Raw genomic sequence first — 16871 nt, 5'->3', positions numbered from 1 at the left:
GAGCCGGTGCAGGAGTCATGGGGGAGAGGGCCTCTGGCTTTGCAGTCGGCCGGCCAGGAGAGAGGATCAGGGGAGCTCTTCTCCCGTCCGGAACTCGGAACCAGCCTCTGGTAGCCTCACTTAGCTAGGACAGCAGTTTCCAAGCATTTTTAGCAGCGGAACTCATTCTTCAAATAAAATCTTACACTTAAGCCCGATTTGTGCAACAAATAGCAGCAGGGCTGCTCCCGTGAAACTGCCCGTGATGCGTGGGCTCTGCAGGCCTCGGGTGGAAGATCTCACGTCCCTGAGGCAGTGAGGACAGAGGGCTCGGCACAGCGGGCCCCGCGGCAGCCCGAGTCAGCTGTGCCCCAGCCTCAGAGCTCGCAAACTCAGAGTCAGGAGCGTGGCAGCTCGCATGGCTCCCTCTCCGACTGAGGACCCAGAGCCCGAGGGGCAGGGGATCGGTCCTGGGTCACAGCGGAGTCCGAGGCAAAAGACAGCAGGCTCCGGCCCTCAGCCGCCTCGAGAGTCTGATGGTGCTTTAAATCGGGGCCTGTTAACGTCGGTGTCTGGTTTTCAAGCCTATCTGAGCTTAGAAGGAACAGACCAGACGCAGGGAGAGAATCTGCAACAGGGGAGGACGCAGAAAACCGAAAGCAAGCACACAAGTCAGAGCAAGACCGCGGGGGCCGCGCGGCTGGGGAGCGGACGGGCCCGACGGCTTCACTGCAGCAGCGCGGGCCCCAGGAAGAGTGGGGTCCACCCGCACAGCGCAGATGCGGCTCGCTGAGACGGGTGTCGGGAAGCGAAGGGATGTCTGGATGGTGTGGCGGCAGGGTTTGTGCCCTCACGGGGCGTCTTCCGGTGGGCCGCTGCCGGGCTGGCTCTCTGATCAGTGCGCCTCCATGTTCCCGAAACGTCCGCGCTGAATTTTATCCGGGTCCTCATAAGGCCCGCACCTAAGTGATCTGTCTAGAAGAATACTTCCTTTGGCTGTGAAACTTTCAGGTTTTTTTCCTCTTACCCTGGGTTTATTTCCATTCTGGCTGAGGGACGGGTGCGGGCGCATGTGCGAGCACGCGTGTGTGAGTGGCTGTGTGTGTGTGGCGTGTGCACACACGTGTGAGCACTCCTTAGGGTAGAGGCACACCTGCCAGAAGCGTAGAGAACTCTGACCTGAGCCCCAGGCCCCAGAGCTCTGGGAGCAGCTCCGCCGTAGGCCCTCACCCTGACCTTCAGCACGGATTTCATTATCAGTTTGCTTGCCCAGAATATGAGGTTACATTGGCCTCCCAGGTCCCTTCCAGCCCAAAATCGTTGGAGTGAGCCCTTAAACAGAAAAGCCAGAGTCTTTGTTAGCAAGGGGCATTGTTTCTGTGGAGCCTGGAGTTAGCTGCACCGCCCTCCCCCTCTGCCGGGGGCTTGCTGTCCCCCGAATGCCAAGTTCATGAACAGTTCCTGGGCAGGGGCTCTGTGACACGCGGTGACGTGTGGAGCGCTGTAGGCTGTGAAGAGGAAAGCTTGTCCAGTTCCCTCTGCGCCTGCCCAGGCCAGAGGAGTGAAGTGTGGGGGGCGTGTTGGATGGGGGCCCCTTAGGGCTGGCCGATGGGGGCGGGCCGTCTGTCAGAAGGTTCTTGCAGCAGGCAGTTTGCAGGCTGGGCTTTGCAGAGCAGGGAGGGCTCTGGTGCACACTCCCGGTGGGGGCCGGGTAAGGTCATGTGAGCACGCTGAGAAGGGGGGTGACGTAGCCCCAGCGGTGTGGGGCCAGGGGGGTGCTGCCTGCTGGTGAGGGTGCACACAGCCCCCCGAGGAGGCCCCGGGAGCAGTCCAGGCAGCACACCATGGGGCTGGGGCTGGGTGCCTTCACACAAAGAACGACTGCTCAGAAGGAGGCTCCTGTGTGCCAGGCGCCGAGCCCGGGCACCGGGCAGGCAGGCACGGTCCTGCCTTCAGGGAGCTCACGGACCCGTAAAATTGGATGGAAACCCAACTCTGCAGCGAGTTGCCGGGTGAGAGTGTGGTTGCCTCCTGGGTCACACTTATCCCTGCCGTTGGCTTTCACTGGCAGAGGTGCAGGCAGCGGGCAGCAGAATCATGGGCTGCAGTCTTAACACTGTCTCTGGTCACCAGAGCCATTTCTCCCAGGACTGTGGTCTAGAGTGCCAGTTCTTGGGAGAATCCAGTGGCCGGAGTCCCAGTTCTTGGGGGAATGTACCAGATGAGAAAGTTCGGATCAGAGCTAACAAATACTGTATATAACTCAAAAACAAGCTTGTGTCCGTTCCAGGAAGCACAGAACCTGTCTCGTTTCTTCTAGCTCACACTACCTAAGCTGAGAAATATTTATTTTTTTTTTGAAATTTTTTTAATGTTTTTTTTGAGAGAGAGAGTGTGTGCGCAAGAGGAGAAGGGGCAAGGAGAAAGGGAGACAGAATCTGAAGCAGGTGCTGTGCTGTCAGCACAGAGCCTGATGTGGGGGCTCGAACCCATGAACCGTGAGATCATGACTCGAGCTGAAATCAAGTCGGACGTTCAGCCGACTGAGCCACCCCGGCGCCCCTAAGCTGAGAAGTATTTCTTTGCACTTGACTACTAAGGTGAAGCCCTTAACCTGAGAACAGTCCCTGTGGGCCCCGGGAGGGCGGGATGGTCCGTCACACGAAAATGGCTCCTCCATTTGCACCGAGGGCCTGGTCAGGGTCTCAGCGTATACAGCAAGTTCTGCCTGTAGGATTTCTCGACTACTGGGAAAGGGCAGTGGTTTATTCTGTAATGCTGGTGGCGTGGAATAAATAAAATGCGTTCTTACTCCTAATAATTAGTAAGGGGCGTTTATCCTTTGAGAACGTAGGACACCAGCTCGTTTTCTTTTTTCCTGTGAGGTCTTGTTCAAGGGAAACTTTACGGCCCCGAGCAGCCCTTTGATTTGTCAGTATCAAAGCCTGTTGGTGGCTGTAATTAAATCCCTGGGTACTTCCAGTAAGGGGTGCGGCTCTCTCCCCACGCCTGTCCTGTAACTCCTCTCTAAAAGACAAAAATAAGCAGGAGCAGGGACGCATACTCACACGCTCACAGCCTTTGGAAGGACACCGAAGCTATATATATTCTTTAGCATTTCCAAATGATTCTTAAATCTTAAATTCCTTATTTACTCCATTTTATATTTGCAATCTTTATTTTTTTTTCTTTTTTATGAAGTTTTGAATATGAATAAGCCAACATTTTAGCTTGCCTACTTCTTTTTTTTAACTGAAATTTTTATTGAGATAATTGCAGATTCACATGCATTTGTAAGAAATAATAGAGATCCGAGTACCATTTCCCCAGCTTCCCCAGGGATAATGTTTTTGCAAAACAATAGTACATCAGCAAAACCGAGGCTTGTCAACTTTTTCTTTTTTTCTTTTCCTTAATGTTTATTTTTGAGAGAGAGAGACAGAGTGTGAGCAGAGAGGGGCAGAGAGATGGGGAGACACAGAATCCAAAGCAGGCTCCAGGCTCTGAGCTGTCAGCACAGAGTCCAAAGCAGGGCTCAGACGCACAAACCATGAGATCGTGACCTGAGCCGAAGTTGGACGTCAACTGAGCCACCCAGGCGCCCCAGCTTTTGCTTTAAAAAAAAAAAATGTGGTAAACTGCACATAACATGAAAGCTACCATTAGTGGCATTTAGCACATTCATAATGTTGTGCAACCTTCATCAACATCTAGTTCCAGAAGATTTTCATCAGGTTTTGAGGAAACCCTCTACCCGGGAGCGGCCACTCTCCAGCCCCCCTTCCCCTAGCCCCTGGCAACCACTAATCTGCTTTTTCCCCCATATAGATTTTCCTCTTCTAGACATCTCATAGTGAGGGGCTTAACATGATAAGCGGCCTTTTGCAATTGCCTTCTTTCCCAGAGCATCGTGTTTTCAAGGTGCATCCACGTCACCGGTGCCTCAGCCCTTTCACGGCTCAGTGACACTCCACGGTATGGCTAGACCACATTCCGTTTGTCCACTCGTCGGGCGGCGGACGCCTGGGTTGCTTCCAGCTTCCGTGGCTGTCGTGACGGTTGCTCTGGACATTCGTGTGGTTTTCGTTTGAACGCCCGACCCAGTTCTTTGGCACATATCTGGGAATGGGATTTCTGGCTCATATGGTAACTCTGTGTTTAAGCTTTGGAGGTTAACCTGCCAAACTGTTCTCCCCACTGGCTGCACCACTTGGCATTCCCTCCAGCAGGGGGGGTTTCTCCACATCGGCGCCTCTCGTTCTTTTCCATTTTCCTCTTTCTCGCCATCCTAGTGCGTGTGGCATGGTGCCGCGCAATCGCGGTTCGCGTTTCCCTAATGACTACCGTTGGTCATCTTTTCGTATTCTCGTGGGCCATTTGTGTTTCTTTAGAGAAACGTTGTTCAAGTCCTTTGCCTGTTGAATGGGGTTGTTTGTGTTCTTGTTGTTGGTTGAAGAGCTCTTTATTTATTCTGGACGCTAGACCCTTATCAGACATGGGCCTTGCAGATATTTCTCCCATCGTGTGGACTGTCTTTTCACTTTCTTAATCGTGTCTTTTGATAGACAAAAGTTCTTAATTTTAATGAGGTCCATTTTGTCTTTTCTCTTTTTGTTGCTCGTGCCTTTGGTGTCATCTCTAAGAAACGATTGCCAGGTTTAGCTCTTACATTTATTCCTGAGCCCCTTGAAGATAATTTTGTATGTGACGTGAGGTCAGGGTCCGGCCTCCTTCTTTTGAATGTGTTCAGTCCGGTTGTGCCGGCACCATTTGTTGAAAGGGCTGTTCTCTCGTTGAATGATGTTGGCGGTCTTGGCAAAAATCACTTGACTGCGTGGACTGTTTTCTGAACTCCCAGTTCTGTTCCACTGACGCGTGTATATGCCTGTCCTTCGGCCAGTACCGCACTTCGAATACTGTGGCTTCATCATAGTTTTGAAATCAGGGAGTGTGAGTCTTCCAAAATTGTCTTTTTCCAGATGATTTTAACTGTTCGGGGTCCCTCACAATTCTGTATGAATTTTAGGATCAGCTTTTCCATTCCTCCCGAAATAACAGCTGAGATTTTGACAGTAAAATCTGCAGACCACTTTGGGTAGTGTAGTCTTGCCTTCTTCTTGACAGAGTGCAGAGCATTGTACAAGGTAACCCACGGATACCCTGAACAGAATTACCTGGGGTGCTGGTTTAAAAGGTCATTTCTGGGGCGCCTGGGTGGCTCAGTCGGTTGAGCGTCTGACTTAGGCTCAGGTCACGATCTCACGATCCGTGAGTTCGAGCCCCACGTCGGGCTCTGTGCTGACGGCTCGGAGCCTGGAGCCTGCTTCCGATTCTGTGTCTCCCTCTCTCTCTGCCCCTCCCCCACTCAAGCTCTGTCTCTCTCTGTCTCTCAAAAATGAATAAACATTTAAAAAACATTTTTTTTTAAGGTCATTTCTGAGCCCTAGACCCAAGGTCTCATGCGGAAAGGCTGGCCCCAAGCCCAGGAACATGACATTTGTTTATTTGTCCGTTGATTCATTTATTCATTCATTTTATTAAGTTTTAGTTTTAATTCCAGTATAGTTAACATACAACGTTATACTAGTTTCACGTGTACAATATTGTGATTTGGCACACTTCCATGCGTCACCCAGGGCTCGTCACAGGTGCCCTCCTTCACCCCCCGTCCCGTTTCACCCATCCCCCCACCTCCCCTCTGGTAACCATCAGTGTTTCTCTGTAGTTGAGAGTCTGTTTCTTGGTTTGCCTCTCTTTTTTTTCCCCCTTTACTCATTTGTTTTGCTCCTTAAATTCCACACACGAGTGAGATCATATGTCTTTCTCTGACTTATTTTGCTCAGCATAATGCTCTCCAGCTCCATCCATGTCGTTGCAAATGGCAAGATTTCATTCTTTTTTATGGCTGAGTAGTAAGGAATGTGCCGTTTAATAAGCCCCACACACAAATCCTGGAGACTGTAAGGTTTAAGAACCACGAGGCCTGGCCTTTCTCGCCTTCCCTCTGGAGGACTTGGGTTCAGCAGAAACAAGTTTCCTGGTTTCAAAATGGCCTGTGCCGCTTCCTGTTCACCCCCATCCTGGCATTTTGGTCCTGCTCTCCCACGGGGAGGAGGGTTGTTGGGGCTCGTTCCGGTTGCCTTTTGTGAAACCGCATGTCTCGGGCCGTATTCAGGAGCTCTCAGAGTGGTGGCAGAGGGCAGGCGACATCTGTGGAACCCTCTGCTGCCCGTGTCACCCTAGGCAGGCGCCTGTCTTTTCCGTCCTGCCCCCGCCTTCGCCCTTCTCGCGAAGAGGCCAGGATGCTGTGCCCTCCTTGGAGTCTTCCGTGCAGCTGAGAAAACTTTTGTAGGTGCGTCTTATTTCTTACCATCTGCCCGCAGGCACATCTTCTGTCTTCTCTCTCCGAACACCTTCAGTCTCCAAGCCCCGGGTGCCAGCAGACCTCCCTGCAATTTGTGAGACCGGCCCTGTGTGGTGCCGCCCCGCCTTTCCGACTCCAGCCGCCTGGTCCAGCGTCCGCCCCCTCGCGCCTTCCTTCCCTGTGCTCTCACTCCGCCGGGCACGCTCTCCCCTGCCCTCGTGGCCTCCGCCTGACCACGTCGTATATTCTCAGAACCCCTCACGGTTGCGGTCTTATGTGTTTTTGTGGGACTCTTTGGTTACTGATGTGTCTCTCACCAGACTTTAATATCCTGGAGCCAAGAAAATTAATCCCTAGCACCAAGCACAGTGCCTGGCACGTGGTAGATATGTCCAGGCGAATCTCCGCTGGAGGCTGGGTGGAGGCTGGGTGGTGAGTGGGCTGGTGATTGGCACGAGTGTGGCGGAGACATGAGGGCTAGGTGGGTGCGTGATGATAGGTGGATGATGGGTTAGATGGATGGGTAGGGGGCTGAGTGCCTGGCTGGCAGGCTGGCCAGTGCCAATTAGTATGTTTCCAGAACCTCCTTTCTGTCCACTTCAACAGACATTCTTCTGTTCGTCCTTCAGGAAAAAAACGTGTACCTTGTCAGGGCCACGGCCCCAGTGTCGTAGAGGATGGTGGGGGCCCGTGCGGCTGGGGGGGATGGGGGCCTGACGGTTCTTCCGCAGGGTCCCCTCCCTCCCTGTGACCAGGCCCGTGCTAAGGGAAGAGGTCCTCCACTGAGGAGCCTCTAGGCTTGGACTGGGCCCAGACCCTGAGCCCTCCCCCTCCTCCAGTGACTCCAGGACATCACTTGGTCTTCCTCGTCCCCTCTCCCTTCCCCTCCTGGAGGCTCAGCAGCCCTCTCCCCTGCCCTCTGCTTCCTCCTGTGCCTTCCAGGCCCTCTGTCACAGGCTTAGTCCTCTTCTCACTTCGTACCCCTTTGCAGTCTGGTTCTACGGCCCCAGGCCACTCCCGGTCCCCCCCCCCCCCCCCCCCCCCCGCCCAGGTCTCTGGGGACTGCTAATGACCTCACTCTGTATTTCTCCTGATCCCTGAGTCATGCTTAATACCAGTGCCCAACCCTTCCTGCTGACCACTTCTTTATCATCCTGGCAGTTACAGAAGTTTCCCTGGAGCCCTCATCCCCCCCCCCCCCCCCCCCCCGACCGGGCACCAGAAGGACTCAGTTAAAGATGCCCCTGGGAGCACCCCAGTGATTTTCGGCCTTGTTTTTAAAAAACCCCCCCCCCCCCCCCGCCCTGGGTGACGGCTGTGGGAGTCACAGCTGTGGTGGCACTGGGGAAAGGCATCTTATATTGTGAACTGAGCCAAAAGCAGAACACAAAATGACATAAGCCAGATTTTTCTTTAAAATAAAGAGCTAGGGGCACCTGGGTGGCTCAGTCGGTTGAGCGTCCAACTTCAGCTTAGGTCATGATCTCGTGGTTTGTGAGTTCCAGCCCCGCTTCGGGCTCCGTGCTTGACAGCCTGGAACCTGGAGCCTGCTTTGGATTCTGTGTCTCCCCCTCCCCTGCTCATGCTCTGTCTCTCTCTGTCTCTCAATAATAAATAAACGTTAAAAAAACTTTTTTTAAATGCTTTACATGGGGAAAAAAAGCTAAAAATATATCAAAGTATTAACAAATGTCCTCAATCGCTTTTTACAAGTCGTTTTTACTTGTTTTCCGCGTCTCTCTAAGGAGCCTGTGGGAGGGTATGGCCTAGTGGTTGGGAGTTTGTTTTCTTCACTGAGTGGTGGCAGGGGCCCTGAGCAATGCCCGCTCTGTCCGAAAGCCTCCCGTGTGCTCGGTTTTGTCCAATCACGGGCGCGGGCTCACTTAGTCCCGGACTTTGTGGTGCCGACCGGAAGGTGCTGTGAGTCCCTCTCACGGCGACACAGCCAGTGAACCCGAGGGCCCAGGCACAGCCAGAAGCCTCGAGAGGAAGGCCCAAGAGGCACGCACTCCAGCCACCCGGGTGTGGGCACCCCGCTTTCATCAGTACTTTTCAAAGAAATGAACAGTATAAGTCTCAGAGACGAAAAGCACAGCATAGGGAGTATAGTCGACAATGTTGTAATTGTGCTGTTTGGTGACAGATGGTGACTGTACTTGGCGTCGGGAGCACTGGGGGGTGTATGGAGTTGTTGAATCAGTATGCTGTGCACCTGAAACTAATGTGACATTGTCAGTATGTTAATTATACTTCAATTTAAAAAGATTGAAACAGTCAGCAAACGAACAAACCTGGGGCGCCTGGGTGGCTCAGGTGGTGAAGCAACTTCAGCTCAGGTCATGATCTCATGGTTCATGAGTTCCAGCCCCGCATCGGGCTCTGTGCTGACGGCTCAGAGCCTGGAGCCTGCTTTGGATTCTGTGTCTCCTTCTCTCTCTGCCCCTCCCCTGCTCATCCTCTCTCTCTCTCTCTCTCTCTCTCTCTCTCTCTCTCTCCTCCCCCCCAAAAAATAAATATTTAAAAATTAAAAAAAAAGAAAGAACAAACCCAAAGGTAACAATTACTTAAAAAAAAAAAAACAAAAACTGAGCCCGTAAAGTAAATCCGGCAAAGGTCCAGGGAGCCTGCTGAAGTGGGTGACGAGGCGAGACGCCGTGGGCCAGCCGCAGGGGAGCGGGCTATGGCTCGTTGGGCGGGAAGACACGGGAGCCCCAGCTCCCGGGGCCCTGCACTGGTTCCCACTGGGAACTACCTGTCCGAAACCATCTCCCCCAGAGAGAGTGAAGTCATTTTCTTTCGTCCCAGGGATGTGCGCTGGCCGTGGCACTAGCACACGTCCTGCTTGTCCTGCTTGTCCGTGCGGCCCTCGCAGGCGCTTGTGCTCAGCGGCCCACGGGCCGTCCCCCCATCCCGCCAGCGTCTCAAGCCTTTGCTTTCCTCTCTGGGAAAGGGCCGTCGGCTTCTTTCACTCGAGGCCTCTCCCTGTCTTCTGTCTCTGACTCAGCAGCTGCGTGTGTTCATGTTTATGTTTATCAACGCACGGTGGCCCCGATCCTGCTCTGACGGGGTCCAGATAAGCGGAGCTGCCCCGTCCCGGCATGACACGGCCCGTCCTCCAGCGGACTCTGTGGCCTGTGCCTTCCAGGCCTGCTCTGAGGCCCCCACCACCGTCCCCGGGCCCAGCCATCTCTCACCCGGGTTCCAGGTCAGCCAGGGTCACCTCACGTTACTCCCGTTTTCCGAACTTTCTAGTGGCTTCTCACCTCACTCAGCACAAAGTCCACTTCCTCCCTCAGCCCGCGGCCCTGACGCCCTCTGACCTCTTCCTGCTCCGTCCCTGGACTCCAGCCACCTCACCTCCTGCTCCCCTCCAGGCTCTGCGCTTGCCGGGCCTGCCTGGCCCGCCTTCCTGGGGTGACCGGCTCAGGGAACCTTCCTGGTCACCCACCCCTCACGCCCCAGGGCTCTCCTCGCCACCCCCTCTGTTACTGCATTGGTGAGTTATGCCTTGCCCAGCCCTCCTAGTAAAATGGAAGCTCCTGGGGCTAGGGGTGTGTAATTTGTCTGCACTTGAGGTTTCCCCAGTGCCTAGCACAGGGCCCGGTGCACTGAAGGTGCTGTTTTTGGAACAAATGACTGTGTGGCCCCAGATGGAGGTGTGCAGGAGAGAGCTGATCCGAGACCTCAGGCAGCATGAGCATCCGGCGGGGGTGGCGGGGTGTTCCGTGGGACCCCGTGTGGGAAATGCTGCGGGATGGTTGACTTCACAGGGTATGTGCATAGGGATGGGCTGCCCTTCCTCTTTGAATGTTGCAGGTCCCGGCATCCGTGTGTGCTTTATTCTGCCCACTTATGCTCCTCTGCCCTTGAGAACTGGCCTACGTCCCTCCCTCTCCCCATGGCCTCCCTGGGCTGCCCTGTGGGAAGGCCTCCAGCTTCGGGGGGTGGGGGACGGCCAGCTGGGGAGTGCCATTACCTCTTTCACATGCAGCTTCTGAGCCACCCGCTCCATGGGAGGTTCAAGTCCCGTGTGGGTTCTGCAGAGCAGGGAGGGTGGTGACTGGGTAGACACTCAGACTCGTGTTCTGCTTCCAGATCTGGGTGTGGTTACCTGGCTGCGCTCAGATTATGAAAACCCATCGAGCTACACACTTAGGATTTGTGTGCTTTTTTGGGTGCGCGTGGTCCTTCGATAAAAAGTTGTCCCTTTATTGGATGAGAGCAAGCCAAGAGCTTGGCTCGGATGGCGTTTCAGCGGCAGGCAGGGAGCAGCGCGCACCTTCAGGCAGGTGGACGTCACCAGGCCGGGCTGTGAGGCTCAGGGCTTGCCGGGTGAAGGAGGGTGTGTGGAGGGAGTGGGCGGGAAGGGGGTGGTGACGGGGCGCAGAGGGGTGCGGACTCAGGCTGAGCCTGGGCCACGAGGGGAACCCCCAGTGCATTCTGTGGGAGAAGTGCAGGAAGGCAGGCGGGCCCGCAGGACCCCAGAAGGATGGACACGGTGGGTGCAGGCGCAGGGTAGAGGCAGGAGGGAGAGCTGTCGACGGCCAGGCCCTGGAGCAGGGGGAGCTGAGGGCCCCCCAAAGACGTGTGAGAGATCGCAGAGCCCGAGTCAGAGGGAGAGACGATGCAAAGCCTGGCCTTCGCGTGGCCTTTCTCCTTGTCCTCGCCCTCCTGCCTCTTTCCCGGGGGCCTCTCCACCCACCCTCTCTGTTCTTTCCCCGTCGTGACACCCCACTTCTTTCTTCCGTGTTCCCTGGCCCATCACAGCCTTCTCTGTCTTCCGTTGTTCTGCTTGTCCACAGACACCACCCCAAAAGTCAGGGGCTTTAAACAGTCGTTTATTATTGTTACGCCTCAGAAGCAGGCGGTCTGCGGGGACAGCTCCTCTGGGCGCCCCCAGGGCTGGGCCTGGGGGGCCCGTGCTCACCTCTGTCTCTGTGCGTCCTCTGCATAGCCCGCTTCTCACGCCGCGGGGCTCTTGTGGGAAGAGCCACTAGGTCGCTGCTCCCGGACCCCAGGTTCAGACCTGCCGTCGAGTTGCTTCTGCCATGTCTTATTGGTTAAAGAAGTCACAGGCCAGATTCCAGGAGAGGGGACAGACCCTGTGTCTCAGTGGGGCCACGACTTGGGACGTGGGTGGGGCTGTGTGCGGTGCCTCTACAAATGCTATGAGGACACAGTCCTGTTCCCTCTGCTTGGCCCCTGCCTCTCCCTCCCCTCCCTGGAGTGCCTTCGTTCTCCGTAGAATGGGGGCGGGATGGGGCTTGGCCTAGAGCAACACTTCCCAAAGGGAAGCCCAGATCATGGGATGGAAATAGATGTTGTAGGTAAAAGGGGGTTTCATGGCAAAACCAATGTGGATCCAACCACGCTGAGCAGACAGGTGTCTGTGCTGCCCGGGGGGCGGGGGTAACCTGGTATAAATGCCCAAGCGCACTGGACTCTGGTACACACAGCACTTGCAGAGCCCGGAGCAGGGCAGGCCTGGGCACGCTCTGTGGCATTGTGTGTGGTCCCGGGGGTCCAGCACCAGCTCACAGCCCCGCCAGCCCCTCCTGGCTTTCCAGTGGGCACGGGAAATGGGGGGGGGGGGTCCCTCTCAGCTCACCCGTGCATCTCGGGCTTGGCGTTTGGAGGTGACTCGGGGTTTTACGTACCTCTCGTATTTATGCTGGTGACTGTTGTCTGGGGTTGTGCCTGCCCAGTGACGTCTCGGCCACCTGGCCTGCTGCAGGGACGGGTTTGGTTAGCACAGTCACTAAAAGCTTGTAGAGTAAATTGCACAAACCACCCTCCCCACCCCCGCCCCCCCCCCCCCCCCGCCCCGAGCCTCACATGCTGGCCCCTTGCCCCTCAGCTTCTGTGTGACCTTCAGGCTACCTCCTTACCTGGCCACCTCCCCCATCACAGTGCTCCTTTTACTTCTTCTTCTTTTTTTTTTTTTAAGAGGGAAAGTTTAAAAAAAATTTTTTTTAATGTTTATTTTTGAGAGAGAGAGAAACAGAGCGCAAGCTGGGGAGGGGCAGACAGAGAAGGAAACAGAATCTGAAGCCGACTCCGGGCTCCGAGCTGTCAGCACAGAACCCGACTCGGGGCTCAAACTCATGAACCATGAGATCAGACCTGAGCTGATGTCACATGCTTAACTGGCTGAGCCACCCAGGCACCTCTGTGCCTTCTACTTCTTGATAGCACCTGTCCTTATCTGAAACTAGCCTCCAGAGCCTTTTATGTTTCCTGCCTGATTCCCTTCCCCTGCACAGTCAGCCCAGTCTGCCCTGCTACCCGAGATTCCCCAGGCCCGTGTCCTCAGGCCTGACGAGCTGAGCCAGGGTTCCCTCGCATGCGGCCGAGGAGGGAGCCCTTTGCTAATAGGAGTCTTACGACTAATGCCCGTTCTCCCTGAACGCTCCCAGTGGACAGATGGCCCCTGGTGCAAGGCTGGAGCGAGTGGTTGTTCGTGCGCCTGTGGGCTCCATGTGAGAGAGTCTGGAGTGGCCAGAGTCGGGTCCCGGTTGAGGGGAGGTGGGAGGTTCCCCGTCTCTCGAAGCGCGCCCACAGCAGCTGCAGGACCCCCAATTCTGCAAGCCCTGGGTGTTCTCCCGGGGGCCCAGCAGCAGGCAGAGCAGGTGCCAGGGCTCCCGGTGGCGGGTGGCTCTCTAGAGAGTGGCTGCTGTGCCCCCCTCTTTGCCGTCCTCCGTGTGTCCCTGGCCTCCCAGGAGCTGAGCCACTGGGGACCTGGTGCCCCTGCGTCTTTAGACGGTGTTTCATCCATTCCTTAATCCAGGGGTTAGGAAGTTCCTGCCCAGAGCTGTGGGAGCCGAGAAGTACGGCAGGGTGGTGAGTGATGGCAGAGGCCCGGAGCCCCCCGACCACCTCGATGGGGCAAGGGGAGCAAGGCGAGCCCCCTCTGCCCACATGCCCCGAGGGCGCCTGCCCGCTGGATTGGCAGCTATGTGATGTCAGCGTGACAGCGGGAGGCCCACCGTGTGGGTGAGGCTTGGGCGTGAGGCATAGTGGGGTCACCACAGCCAGGAGGGGGGAAGCACAAAGCAGAAGAGGCTGTGAGTGTCCCCTGGGTCAGTGATTCGGTTCCAGTCGAGGCTGACCAGGAAGGCAGGCTTAAGACCAAGGGAGAGAGCAGGGACCACCAAGAGGTCCAGGAAAATGGGCAGTGTCGGGTCGGTAGGGGGACAACAGCCAGACCCTAGGGTTTGGTCCTCACCAGTGATCAGAGGCTGGGACCCTACAGACAGCTGTGTCCTCACAGGCAGAGAGGCATCTAGCTGAGGGGTGGGCGGCCCCGGGACGAACCAGAGCAGGTCAGTGGGTGGCAAGCAGGACGCTGAGGGGGCTTACTCTTGTCCCATGAAAAGTGGACAAGGGACCAGGCGATGTGGCATATGGACACAGGTTGACCGAGGGGTAGGGCAGGCCGGCATCGTGTCTACTCGGACGAGAAACCAGCTAGGCCAGGGACATCACTGCCTGAGGGGACACATCAGAGGACAGCTGGCGCCAAGAGGAGCCCTCCTGTCGCTCGTCAGGACCCAGGGCTGCGCCTGGACCAGGCCAGGTGGGTGGCTCTGGATGGGCCCTTAGCAGGCATGGGGCTTACAGAAGAGACAGCAGGGATTAAATGATGGCCTGTTCTCAGCTGACACTGGTCATGAGGCCACCGAGGGCCGGGCCTGTGCCGGCTCTCGACCCAGTGTCTAGTGTGACCTTAAGAGAGCCTGACGAGAAGGGTCTCATCTTCCCACGTCAGAGCGGCAGGGGTGAGGGGACAGGGACACTGGCCTTGCCTGCCAGTCCCCATTTCCTGGGACGCTTACAGCAGCTGTGTCACCGTCAACCTCGCCCTCCTCGTGTCCCATCCGGACAAAAAGCAGAGCGGAAGCAAGGGCTCAGAGGGAGTGGGGAGACCTCGCCCCTCCCCAGGTCGCCCACCCCTGGATGGAGCTCCTGGGGCCCATCCTGGGGCCTCCTCCCCACGCACCTCTGTCGTGCCCATGGGAGCAATGGCGTATTTTGGTGTTCTTGTTTCTATAATTTTTTTAATTAAACTTTTTACCTTGAAAAATCTTCAGGCCAAGAGAAGCCCTGCAGGCATATTTCAATAAAGTCCCATAGACCCTTCAGTCCAGATTTAGCCACCGCGAGCACTTTGCCACGGTCGCCTCACCTCTGAGCACGAAGCTGTGCGCGTGTGCCCGAGTGCGCGTACTTGGAGGGCCCTCGCAGGCCCGGATCCTTCAGCACGCGTTTCCCCAGAGCTGGCCTTCCTTCCCCCGCGTCACCTGCTGTCAGACAGGGATGTGGACGGGGGCGACACGGTGCTCTTCTGTTGCCACCGTCCCAGCCCAGGTCCCCGTGTGCGCTGCCTGCGGCCCTTCCTTCTCCTGCCTCTCTGTCCCTCGGGACCTGCTGTGCTGAGGAGCTGGGGCTCCTGGTCGGGTGGGCGGTCCCTCGGCGTGGGCTCGCCTGCCGTGGCGGAGCTGGCGTCTCTCCCCGTGAGGCCGTGCTCGGAGGCAGGACGGGGTCCGCTCGGCTTCCCCTGCACCTCCTGCCCCGTGTCAGGCTCCAAACCTCCCGGCCCGACTCCAAAAATAACGTCCCGCCGCCTCCTTCCCTGAGGAAAGCCCCTTCCTGCCTGCAGCCTGCTGGGGTCACGCTGGTGAGCCTGCACTCCAGCCCCAACGACCAGATGCTGTGGGCACTCGACAGCAGGTGGAACGTCCACGTCCGGGCGGGGATCACCGAAGAGATGCCGGTGGGGACCGACTGGGAGCACGTGCCAGGTAGAGACGAGGCAGGGGGGTCCCGGCTGTCCCCTTACACGGGCCCCTGGTCCGTCCAGCAGACTGTCCCCCACGCAGCAACTTTGTCTCCTCTCCGCTGCTGTGCTGAGGCAGGTGACCGGCAAGCCACTAACGGAACATTCCTTGTTTGAGGACTCCCTCACCGCGGAGTCCTCACCGGGAGCATCGTTTCCGCCCGGCCTGGACCCTTCAGTCCTGTGGCCCCGGGCTCCCAGCAGCTTCGCGGGCTCTGCCGGTGGGGCTGCTCTCCCTCGGCAGGCGCAGGGCACGGTCACCGCGGGGCCACCCTGCTCAACGGGGCCCAGTGGGGGGAGGGAGCAGCCTCGTGGGAGGGGGCGGTCTGTCCTGTCACAGCAGGGATGCGGACAGATGGACGCGCTGTTGGCCTGCAGGGCTGCAAGCCTGCCAGCTGGCCCTGAGCACCAGGACCGTGTGGGCCCGCTGCCCCAACGGCGATCTTGCCCGGCGGTACGGCGTCACCGACAAAAACCCTGCCGGAGACTACTGGAAGAAGATTCCCGGAAACGTGACATGTTTCACAGGCAGGTGCCAGGGCTCCGCGGGACTCGGGGCTGCGCGGCTCTCCCTGGGTCCGAGGCTCCCGTGGGCAGTGTCAGCAGGGGCTCCACCAGAGGCTGCCCCCACCGGGCTCTCTCTCCAGAGAGCCAGGGGTCACACCAGAGGGAGGGCGCCTGGCACCTGGCTGGCCAGAGTCTCCCAGGAGGAGCACAGGGTGCTGGGCCACCCGCTTTCGAGCTGAGGAAACCGAGTCAGGGGTCGGGATGGTGGAGCGGCCCCTTCTCCGCGTGTGTCCCCTACCCGGGCCCACCTACTGACGAGCGTGTGGCCGGCTCTCGTCCCCTGCAGTGACCTCGTCGGACGAGCTGTGGGCAGTGGGCCCCCCAGGCTACCTCCTCCAGCGGCTGACCAAGACTTTCAGCCACTCTCGCGGCGCCCACGGCGGCCACGCCCCCACCCCCCACCCCGAGGACCTGGAGGACGAGTGGGAGGTCATCTGAAGGAGCGGGGACAGGGCGGCTCAGGAGGGAGGAAGCCGGCACGTGCAGCGGACGCGGTGCGGTGGTGGCGCTCGCTCTCGGCCAGCCAGGTGGGGCCGGGTCGGACGGCCCACGCTTGCTCTCGTCCGTGTTTGTTTCCGTCTTGTTCCAGAACCCACAGCCTCAGCCGAGCGGCCCGGAGCCGTGGCCAGAGCGGCAGCGCCTCTGAGCTCTTGCTCTGTCCTCCTCCGGCCGCTCCGGGCCCAGTGTGGGGACGGCCGCGTGGGTAACCCCCGGCGAAACGGAGCCGGAGGTTGGCACTCTCTGACCGCGGGGGGGTGGCCTGGCGACCGCTTCGTTGCCACCACGGGGACGCGGGCTCCGGCACACGTTCCGCGCCGGACGCCCCGCTTGGGGAACCGGGGCCGTGTCTGAGAGGCGGGGTGCTGGGCTGTGCCCGGATGCGGCACGCGCACATGCACGCGCACACGCACGCCGCCCACGCCCTCCCGGCCGCCTCCTGGAGAACACACTTCAGCCCAAACAACAAAGGCCGGTGGACAAGACGGGGTGTGAGAGGTGCACGTGTTTCCAAGGCAGCGGAGGCCCAGGTAGGGGCGGCCGGACGTGGGGGAGCCCAGCCACGTTAGTAACCGAGAAACGTCTCTAGACTAGTATTTAACTAATGCTGCTGGCGGGTATCGTAAA

At 57.8% G+C, this 16871-nt stretch overlaps 1 protein-coding gene across 4 annotated transcripts in view; it reads left to right on the top strand.

Moving 5' to 3' along the window:
- TECPR2 (tectonin beta-propeller repeat containing 2) overlaps nt 1-16871 on the top strand; it is a 105646-nt gene extending 88775 nt beyond the window's left edge. For 2 of the 4 annotated variants that reach the window (XM_049612103.1, XM_049612106.1), the window contains 2 exons: nt 15003-15144; nt 15558-16871. In XM_049612103.1, coding sequence (XP_049468060.1) covers nt 15003-15144; nt 15558-15925 — 510 coding nt within the window. In that variant the 3' untranslated portion in view covers nt 15926-16871. Of the gene's footprint in view, nt 1-15002; nt 15145-15258 lie in introns of all 4 variants that reach the window. The other 2 variants (XM_049612108.1, XM_049612104.1) reach the window with 2 other exon arrangements.

The sequence above is a fragment of the Panthera uncia genome (genome assembly GCF_023721935.1).
Source record: "Panthera uncia isolate 11264 chromosome B3 unlocalized genomic scaffold, Puncia_PCG_1.0 HiC_scaffold_1, whole genome shotgun sequence".
Taxonomy (NCBI): Eukaryota; Metazoa; Chordata; class Mammalia; order Carnivora; family Felidae; genus Panthera; species Panthera uncia.
The sequence above is the reverse complement of the archived record's forward strand: the minus strand, read 5'-3'. Positions and strand labels throughout refer to the sequence as shown.